We start from the raw sequence: 10,513 nt of genomic DNA on the forward strand, positions 1-10,513 counted from the left end.
CACGGGACCCGTCCTCACCGGGGCCCCTCCGTGTCCCCGGTCCCCAGGTGTCCCTTTCGTGCTGCAGCACGGCCTTGGGTCCCCCAGGATATGTCCCCATCGCAGCCCCTCCGTGTTCCCATCACTTCGGGACCCCCAGGACGTGTCCACATTTCAGCCTTTCCATGTCCCCAGGTCCCCAGGTGTCCCCTTTGCATGTATGTAGCAGGCCTTAGGTCCCCATCGCAGCCCCTCTGTGTACCCTGAGTCCCCAGGTGTCCCTTTGGGACTGCAGATCCCCATTGCAGTGCCCCAGGTGCCCATGACCTCAGCTCCCTTCCAGGACATTGTGTCCCCTCCATGTCCCCCAGATCCCCAGGTTCCTGTGGCTTTGGATCCTCACAGAACACGTCCCCATCACAGCCCCTCCATGCTCCCCAGGTGTTCCTTGGCATGCAGCGTGGCCTTGGGTCCCACAGGATATGTCCCTATTGCAGCCCCCTCATGCTTCCCCGGTCCCCACAGCATCAGGTCTACCCAGGACATGTCCCCATCACAGCCCCTCTGCGTCCCTCAGCTGTCCCTTTGGGGACACAGCACGGCCTTGAATCCTCCCAAAAACATCCCCATTGAAGCCCTTCTCTGTCCCCATGGCCTCAGGTCCCCCCTAGAGCATGTCCCCATTGAATCCCCACCATGTCTACCAGGTCCCCACAACCTCAGATACATCCCTGGTGCTGCCTCTCCGTCTCCTTGGTCCCCCCAGGATGTATCCCCATCACGGTTCCTCCACCTCCATCGGGGCCCTATGGCCTTAACCAAGGGGCACCCAACGCGCATCTGTGGGACACCCAATCCTTGACCATGGGGCACTCAGCCCATATCTGTGTGGAACCCAACCCCTGTCCATGGGGCACCCAGCTCTTGACCGTGGAGGACCCAACTGCTGACCTTGGGGCACCCACCCCACGGGTCCCACCACCAACCACCACTCCCGGCCCGCAGGCCCCGCAGGTGCCACCCCACAGACCAGCACCCCGCAGCAGAGGCTCCCGCAGACCGGCTGGCTGGAGGGACAGGCACTGGCCGAGGTCACCCACCCCAGCAGGTTGGTGGGACACAGCGCAGGTGGAGAGGTCCTGAAGCATCAGCTGGACACCAGGGTCCGGAATGAGTCTGGAGCGGGAGGCGGCCCCGTAAGTGCAGCGCGTTCCCATCACCCTAATGGGTTCCCATTAAAGCTCAGCTCTGGAGGCGCACGTGTGAGTACACGGCTCATGAATAATGAATGGCCCTCACTCGACGCTGGGGAGACAGATCCGGTGCTGTGCCACGTGCCGCCGAGCCACGCTTTGGGGTGGCCCCGTGCACCCAACGCCGACCCCACTCTCTTGCAGGGGGTGCATCTGGCGCAGGTCAGCTTCATGGTGCGTGCCTTTGGCTCAGCCTTCATCCTGGACCTGGAGCTCAACCAGTGAGTGTGGGGTGACCCCTGTTGTGGGGGGTTGCTATGGGGCAGGGTGGGAGCCCTTCTCAATGAGGACGGGGCACAGAGGCGGTGGCATCTCGGTGTCCCTTTGGGTTGGGCTCCCAATGGCTGATGTGTGGCTCATGGCGCACAGTGGGGTGAGGGTGGCAGGGCGGCCCCCACTGTCCTCACCCCACTGCTGTCCCCACAGCCACCTCCTCGCCTCGCACTATGTGGAGCGGCACCTCGGTGTAGGACAGAACAGCAGCAGCACGGTGAGACTGTGCCATGCCAGACTGTGCCATGCCAGACTGTGCTATGCCAGACTGTGCCGTGCCGTGCCATACCATGCCGTGCCATGTTGTGCCATGATGTGCTGTGCTGTGCCATGCTGTGCTGTGTTCTGCCATGTTGCCCCATGTTGTGCCATGTTGCCCCGTGTTGTGCCATGTTATGCCATGCTGTGCCGTGCCAAGCCATGTTGTGCCATGTTGTGCCATATCACACTCTGCTTTGTCATCTTGTGCCATGTTGTGTTGTGCCATGCCGAGCCGTGTTGTGCCATGCCACGTCATGCTTGTGCCACGTTGTGGTGTATTATACAAAGTTGTGCTGTGCTGTGCCATGCCATGTTGTGCCATGTTGTGCCATGTTGTGCCGTGTTGTGCCATGTTGTATTGTGCCATGTCGTGCCATGTTGTGTTGTGCCATGTCGTGCCATGTTGTATTGTGCCATGTTGTGCCATGTTGTGTTGTGCCATGTTGTGCCATGTCGTGCCATGTTGTGTTGTGCCATGTCGTGCCATGTTGAGCCATGTTGTGCCATGCAGCAGTGCCCCGTGGCCTCAGCCCTGTCCCCTCTCTTAGGGCACAGGCGAGCACTGCTACTACCAGGGCCGGGTTCGCGGGTGGCCCCGCTCCTTCGCAGCGCTCTCCAGCTGCCAGGGGCTGCAGTGAGTACCGACCCCAACCCCGGGTCAGAACTGTGCTCACAGAGCAGGGTTGTGGACAGAACCTCCTGGGGCTTCCCTTGCAGTGGGGTCTTCTCAGATGGACGGGATGTATTTCTGATTGAGCCCCAAGCAGGCACCGAGCACGCGGAGGTGAGTGGGGACCTTCACCCTGCCTCAGTTTTCCCATTAAGGGGGACGTGGCCTTGGGGACATAGGGACACGGGTCTTGGTGACTCTCCCTGCAATAGGGTCTCCAGCCACATCTCATCCAGCGCACCCCAAGCTGTGCCCTGCCAGGTGAGCACCATGCTTTGGCACTGTCTGGCATCCCCAGTGTGCCCAGTGCCCCAGTCCCACTGTCCCCATTCCCTGCAGGCTGCATGCTGGGTGCCGTGGGGCAGACTGGCTCAGGCAGCTCAGCCAGGCTGCGGCGGCAGCGGAGGCAGGTTAGTGGTGGGAACACGGATAGGACATGAGCATGGGGCTGGGGACAGGGGTACAGGGCTGGAGACATGGGCACAGGGTTGGGGACAAAGGTATGGACTAGGGAACAGGAACAAGAACACAGGGCTGGGGACAGGGATACGGTGTTGGTTACAGAGGTTGGGTACAGAGGATGTGGGACTGGGGACAGGGGAATGGGGATGGTAACAGCAGCATGGATTTGGAGACATGAGGCTGGGAACAGGAGCCATGAAATGGGGCCAGAAACTCCCAAATCCCACTCCTTGCCCCATACACCCCCATGGGCACTGCCCACCTCCTTCCCCACCCGCAGGTGCGTCGGGCACAGCACACAGTGCACAGTGAGACCAAGTACATTGAGCTGGCCGTGGTGAACGACCATCAGCTGGTAGGGATGTGGGGCAGAGGGATGGCAATGGGGCGGCCGCCCACCCCCTGCTCCCCAAAGTTCCTACAGCTCCGCAGGTCCGTGGTGCTCACCAGCAACTTCGCCAAGTCTGTGGTCAACCTGGCTGACATGGTGAGGGTGGGTCCATCCATGGGGTGGGGACTGCGGGTCCATCTATAGGGTGCTGAGCGTGGTGCTGTTTGTGGTGCTGCTCCCATGGCGCGTTGTGCCCCACTGCCATCCCCACTGTGCACTTTGCCCCATTGCGCCCCATGGCACATTGAGTCCATCGTCATCCTCATGGCACACAGAGCCCCACTGCCATCCCCACTGTCGTTGTGCCCCATTGTACCCCATCATGCCCCACTGCCATCCCCATGGCACGCTGTGCCCCACTGCCATCCATATGGAATGCTGTACCCCATTGCCATCCCCGCGGCACGTTGTGCCCCACTGTACGCCATCATGCCCCACTGCCATCCCCATGGCACGCTGTGCCCCACTGCCATCCATATGGAATGCTGTACCCCATTGCCATCCCCGCGGCACGTTGTGCCCCACTGTGCCCCATAGCACCCCATGGTCATGCTATTGCAGATCTACAAGGAGCAGCTCAACACCCGCATCGTGCTGGTGGCCATGGAGACGTGGGCTGCAGGGGACCGCATCCGCATGGAGGAGGACTCAATGGGGACACTCAACGAGTTCATGCGGCACCGGCGCGAGGAGCACAGCGACGCCATCCACCTCTTCTCGTGAGCGTGGGGTCAGGAGCCCAGCCCATGGCCACATGCCCACGTCCCCATTTGGCCCATCCCTTGTAGGGGACGCACCTTCCAGAGCAGCCGCAGTGGTACCGCCTTCGTTGGGGGTATCTGCTCAGCCGGGCGTGCTGGTGGGGTCAACGAGGTGGGTGATGTGGGTGTAGAATGAATGGCAGGCATGGGACCCCATGGTGACAACGTTGTTCCCACTGGAGATCCCATAATGACTGTCTGCCCCCATTGCAGTATGGCAACATGGCGGCCATGGCGGTGACACTGGCGCAGACGTTGGGGCAGAATGTGGGCATGATGTGGAACAAGCACCGCGCATCAGCAGGTAGCAATGGGGACAGGGGTGGCACCCATGGGGACAATGTCCCCTCCCTGGCACCGCAGTGCTCTGCCATCCCATAGGGGACTGCCGCTGCCCTGATGCGTGGCTGGGCTGCATCATGGAGGACACGGGGTGAGCGCTGTCCCCACGTGGCACACGACCACCCCAAGAGGTGCCACCCGTGTGGTGCTCCCACAGTGGGGTGGTGGAGGGCACAGTGGGGTCATTGGGAGCACAGGGGGCCATGTGTGCACAAAGGGGTTATTGGGAGCACTGTGGGATCAGTGGGGTCATTGGGGCACAGCTGGATGGCGGGGGGCACGTCGGGGTCATTGGGGCACAGCTGGATGGCGGGGGGCACAGCGGGGTCGGTGGGGCACAGTGAGGCTATGGTGGCACAGCAGGGTTGTAGGGGCACAGTGAGGTCAGTGGGGGAATAGTGGTGTCACTGGGGAACAGCAGGGCTGTGGGAATATGGCGGGGTCAATGGGGGCACAGGGAGGTCACTGGGATACGGGGTGGGCGCTGCCCCCACGTGGCACATGGCCACCCCTGGAGGTGCCATCCGTGGGGCGATGGCAGCCGCCCGATGTCACCACGTCCCCCCCATAGGTACTACCTCCCACGGAAGTTCTCCCGCTGCAGCATTGATGAGTACAACCAATTCCTGCAGGACGGCGGTGGCAGCTGCCTCTTCAACAAACCCCTCAAGGTAACGGGGCATCAGTGGGGCGGGGGCTCCCTAGGGCATCAACAGTCCAATAGGCATCAATGGGGCGGGGGGTCCCTGGGGTGTCAGTGAGGCCAACGGGGCATCAATGGGTTGAGGAGTCTCTGGGGCATCAATGGGGCCAACAGACATCAGTGGGGTGGGGGGTCCCTGGGGCATCAATGGAGCCAATGGGCATCAATGGGGCCAATGGGCATCAATAGGGCCAACAGACATCAATGGGGTGGGGAGTCCCTGGTGGGGCCAGCGGGGCCAACAGTCATAAATGAGGTGGAGGAGTCTCTGGACCATCGGTGGGGCCAACATATCAGTGGGATGGGGATTCTCTGAGGCATCAGTGGGCCAACAAGCATCAATGGGGTAGGGAGAGTCCCTGGGGCATCAATGGGGCCAATGGGCACCAATGGGGTGGGAAGTCCCTTGGGGTCATGGTTGGGTTGGAAGGAACAACCCCACAGCCCTTCCCCACAGCTCCTGGACCCACCAGAGTGCGGCAATGGGTTTGTGGAGGCAGGAGAGGAGTGCGACTGCGGATCGCAGACGGTGAGCGGGATCAGGGCCATGGGGGGCAGCTATGGGGCCGGGGTGGGGCTGAGCACCGTGCCGCCCCACAGGAGTGTGCCAGGAGCGGAGGGAACTGCTGCAAGAAGTGCACGCTGACACACGACGCCATGTGCAGCGACGGGCTGTGCTGTAAGGGATGCAAGGTGCTATGGGGCGCGGTGTGGGGCGCTGGGAGGTGTGTGGGGTCCGGTCCTGATGTGGGATTTGTCCCCCAGTATGAGCCACGTGGTGTGTCCTGCCGGGAGGCGGTGAATGAGTGTGACATCCCTGAGACATGCACTGGGGACTCCAGCCAGGTGAGAGGGGTCAGTGGGGCACTGTGGGGTCACTGGGGGCACAGTGCAGTCACTGGGGCTTTGGGAGTCACAGTGGGGTCATTGGGGCACAGTAGGGCCACGGGGGACGTAGTGGGGTCACTGGGGACACAGTGGGGTCAATGGGGACACAGTGTGACTGTGGTGGTACTGTGGGGTCGTAGGGGCACAGTAGAGTCACAGTAGGACTATGGGGGCACAAAAGGGTCAGTGGGGTACAGTGGGGTCCCAAGTGTCCTCTCCTGCCCCCAGTGTCCCCCCAACCTCCACAAACTGGACGGGTACTTCTGTGACAATGAGCAGGTGAGTGGCACCATAGGTACGGCGCATCCATGGGATCACAGTGCTTGTGGGTGCCATGCTCCCATGGTTGCCAAGCCTATAACCCTATAACTGCCTCCATGGGTACCAACCATCACCCTGTTCCTAATCCCATGGGTGCCACCACGACCCTACCCCTGCTTCCATGGGTGCCAACGTGACTTTATAATCACTTCCATGGGTACCAACCATGACCCTATTCTTATTCCCATGGATGCCACCATGACCTTATAACCACTCCCATGAGTGCCAAGTGTGACCCTATTCTCACTCCCATGGGTGCCACCATGACCCTATAACCACTCTCACAGATACCAGCCATGACCCTGTAACTGCTTCCATGGGTAACAACCATGACCCTATTGCTATTCCCATGGGTGCCACCATGACCTCATAACCACTCCCACGGGTGCCAAGCGTGACCCTATCCTTGCTCCCATTGGTGCCACCATGACCCTATAGCCATTCTCAAGGGTGCCACCATGACTCTACAACCATTCCCATGGGTGCCAGCCATGACCCTACAACTACTTCCATGAGTACCAACCATGACCCTGTTCCTACTCCCATGGGTGCCACCCTGACCCTATCATTGCTCCCATGGGTGCCACCACATCTCTATAACCACTCCCCTGGGTGCCACCCTGCCCCTATTCTCGCTCCCACGGGTGCCAATCATGACCCTATAACCACTCCCAGGGCCGCTGCTACGGTGGGCGCTGTAAAACCCGGGACCGGCAGTGCAACGCGCTATGGGGCCGCGGTGAGTGCCCAGACCCCACACCCACATCCCTGCATCGGGGACAGCGGGTGACGCCGCTCACTGCAGGCTCTGCGGAGCGCTTCTGCTACGAGAAACTCAACGTGGAGGGCACCGAGAGGGGCAACTGCGGGCGCGAGGGCGCGGGGTGGACGCAGTGCAACAAGCAGTGAGTGACCCCACTGAGCACCCCGCCCCACGTCCCCTCCTGGTGTCACCCGGTGTCACCGCCCCGCTGCTGGCAGGGACGTGCTGTGCGGGTTCCTGCTGTGCGCCAACATCTCGGGGACGCCGCGGCTGGGCGAGCTGAGCGGGGAGGTGGCCACCACCACTTTCTTCCATCAGAACCGCTACGTGGACTGCAGGTGGGGGCCGCCGCCTCGGGGACGGGGACACGGTGTCACCCCTTTGGGGACGTGGGCACAGGAGGGACCCCACGTCACCCCACTGGGGACACGGGCATGGTGGTGTGCTTGTGTCACCTCCTTAGGGACGGGGACGTGAGCACAGTGAGGTCCTGGGTCACGCTTTGGGACAAGGGTGTGGACACTGGGGGATAAGGACAGCGGGGTCTCTGTGTCACCCCAGTGGGGACAGGGAGAAGGGGGCAGCGAGGTCTCTGTGTTACCCCCTGGGGGCCATGGAGATGGTTGGGTCCTTGCATCACCCTCTTGGGGAATGGACTCAGCAGTGTCCCTGTGTCATCTCACTGGGCGTGGAGACGTGGTGGAGCCCCTGTGCCACAGCCCTAGGGACATGGGAAGGTCCTTCTGTCCCCGTGTCATCTTCTTGGCACGTCACTCCCTGGGAGATGGGACAAGGACACGGCAGGGTCCCTGCAGGATGGGGACAATGCACACAATGTGGTTCCTGTGTCACTCCTTTGTGGACATGGACGCAGTGGGGTCTGTGTGTCACCCCTTGGGGACGGGGACATGGGGACATGGACACAGCAGGGTCCCTTTGTCACCCCTTCATTGTGTCACCACCCTGAGCACTGGGACATAGTTGTGTCCCCACGTCACCCCACGGGATATGAGGACAGGGACATGGCGGTGTCCCCTTGCCACCCCTTTGGGGATAGGGGCATGGACCTGGTGGCATCCCCACGTCACCCCACTGCCACCTTGCAGGGGCGGCCACGTGCAGCTGGCGGATGGCTCAGAGCTGAGCTACGTGGAGGACGGCACGCCGTGCGGCCCTGCCATGCTGTGCCTCGACCACAAATGCCTTCCGGTCACCGCCTTCAACTTCAGCTCCTGCCCCGGCAGCGGGGATGGGAAGATCTGCTTTGAGCACGGGGTGAGGCGTGAGGACGGGGCTGGGCAGCACCGAGTGACAACACAGGGTGACATCAAGGGGCGATGCCATCCCTCGTAGGTGTGCAGCAATGAGGGGAAGTGCATCTGTCAGCCCGAGTGGACGGGGAAGGACTGCAGCGTCTACGACCCCATTCCTGAACCCAAACCCACGGGGGAGACGGAGCGCTACAAGGGTCTGCTGGGGGCACGTGGTGCTGTCCCTGCTCCCCGTGCACCCACGGCCGTGTCAGCTCTGACGGATGTCCCTGTCCTCCCGTCCCAGGTCCCAGTGGCACCAACATCATCATCGGGTCCATCGCCGGGGCCGTACTGGTGGCTGCCATCGTCCTTGGTGGCACGGGATGGGGATTCAAGTAAGCAGGGTCATCAGGATGCTCATTCCCCTGGTCCCATTTATCCCCTTGTCTCCATGTCCCCTTGTCCCACAGGGTCACTGGGATGCTCATTGCCCTGGTCCCATTTGTCCCCCTCATCACCGTGTCTCCTTGCCCCCCAGGCCCAGTGGGACGTTATTTGCCCAGTCCCATTTGTCCCCATTGTCCCCTGGTCCCTTGTCCCCTGTGGTCATGGAGATGTCATTCCCCCTATCCGACTTGTCCCCCTTGACCCCATGTCCCCACCTCCCTTGTCCCCGGGGGTCATTGGGACGCTCATTCCCCAGTCCCCTTTGTCCTTCTTATTCCTTTGTCCCATGAGATCGTGGGGATCCTCACCGCCTTGGTCCTATTTGTCCTCCTTGTCCCCTGGGGGTCAAGGGGCTCAGAGGGACACTGGGGACACTGACACGGCCGTCCTCTCCCCCCTGTCCCCAGGAACATCCGCCGCGGAAGGTACGACCCGGCGCAGCAGGGAGTGTAACCCCCCACCCCGTCGTCTCCTCGTCACCATCACCGTCCGGCGGCAGCGGTGACCCCCCCGGGCCGGAACCGCCGCCCGTCTGTCCGTGTCACTGTCTGTCCGGCTGCCCCCGTGCTGTCTCCATCTCTGTGCCCACCCCAAAGAGCCCAGTGGGGCGGGGGGGGCTCTTTGGGGCTTGATGTCCCCCGTGTCCCCCCATCCCATACCTCGTGTCACCCCCCTGCACTAAAGCGCTCCTCACTTCTGTGTTGCAGGTCCGGGGGGGCCTGAGCTGGTCCACCCGAGGAGGGAGGAGAGCACGGGGGGATCCCCCCGACCCCACTGCACCGCCACGAATGTCCGGAACCCCCGGGCCCTCTGGGGTTGGGGTCACTGCACCGCCATGAATGTACCCGGGGGGGCCACAACAGGACCCCCAACCCCACATGGCCCTGGGAGGGGAGGGGGTCAGAACCCCTCCTCACTCCATGTCAACATCTTCCAGCTCTGGGGGCTGCACCCCATCAGGCATCAGGCCAGTATGCCCCAGTACCCCCCAGTACCAGGCCAGTTGTCCCCTCCATGTCCCCAGAGCAGGGCCTGGAGGCCATCCCCGTCCCCCCTCATCTCACGTCCCCACCAGTGGGGTCCCACACCCACAGGTGCCAGGCTCTGGGTCAAGGACATTCCCCATCCATCATCCTCTTTCGTACACCCCAAAATGGGGACACCAACGGCATCAGGGCCACCCTATGGGGCTGGGGGGCAGGGTGACCCCAGGGGAGTGTCACCCTGTGTCCCCTTGTTCCCTTGTCCCTTGGAGTCACTGGGATGCTCATTCCCCTGATCCCATTTGTCCCCTTGTTCCCCTTGTCCCTTGTCCCCTGGGGTCACTGGGATGCTCGTTCTTCTGCCCCCCTGGTCCCCATGGTACTTCATGTGTCCTGTGTGTCACCCTCAGGACAAGGGGGTGGCACGTGTCACCCCTGTCCCCGCGGCCCCACATCACCCCATGCCATCCATCCCACACCACCACGGAGCACTTAGGGCCCACCGCAGCCCCACGATGACACACAGCACAGCGGGGACCCCACACCCACGGTGGGGTGGCGGTGTCCCCCCATATGTGTCTCCTGCTATGGGGTCAGCTGTGGGACAGGAGGTGTCCCCAGGGCTGCCTGCATGGGGTGACCACGAGTGGCAGTCCCAGGACCATAGGGTGGAGGTGGCAGCAGGATGGGATGTCCCCATACTCAGCTGTGGTCGTGTCCCCATATGACACGGCAGCCCCACGGCGATGGGCTGTGGGGAGCC

At 62.3% G+C, this 10,513-nt stretch overlaps 1 protein-coding gene across 1 annotated transcript; it reads left to right on the forward strand.

Annotated features, from left to right (window-relative positions):
- Positions 1-935: 935 nt before the first annotated feature.
- On the forward strand, positions 936-10,507 carry ADAM11 (ADAM metallopeptidase domain 11; the record flags this gene model as incomplete). Its single annotated transcript, XM_019623327.1, has 25 exons — positions 936-1,175; positions 1,377-1,453; positions 1,659-1,722; positions 2,315-2,400; positions 2,484-2,550; positions 2,649-2,697; positions 2,776-2,846; positions 3,179-3,253; positions 3,314-3,385; positions 3,851-4,008; positions 4,078-4,162; positions 4,264-4,354; positions 4,432-4,483; positions 4,964-5,063; positions 5,553-5,624; positions 5,696-5,788; positions 5,861-5,941; positions 6,212-6,262; positions 6,980-7,043; positions 7,110-7,209; positions 7,286-7,405; positions 8,174-8,342; positions 8,421-8,535; positions 8,625-8,715; positions 9,175-10,507. Coding segments are annotated over 25 exons (2,289 nt in total), but the record flags the coding sequence as incomplete, so codon positions are not given.
- Between the last annotated feature and the right edge of the window lie 6 nt (positions 10,508-10,513).

Source organism: Meleagris gallopavo, chromosome 29 (assembly GCF_000146605.3).
Source record: "Meleagris gallopavo isolate NT-WF06-2002-E0010 breed Aviagen turkey brand Nicholas breeding stock chromosome 29, Turkey_5.1, whole genome shotgun sequence".
Taxonomy (NCBI): Eukaryota; Metazoa; Chordata; class Aves; order Galliformes; family Phasianidae; genus Meleagris; species Meleagris gallopavo.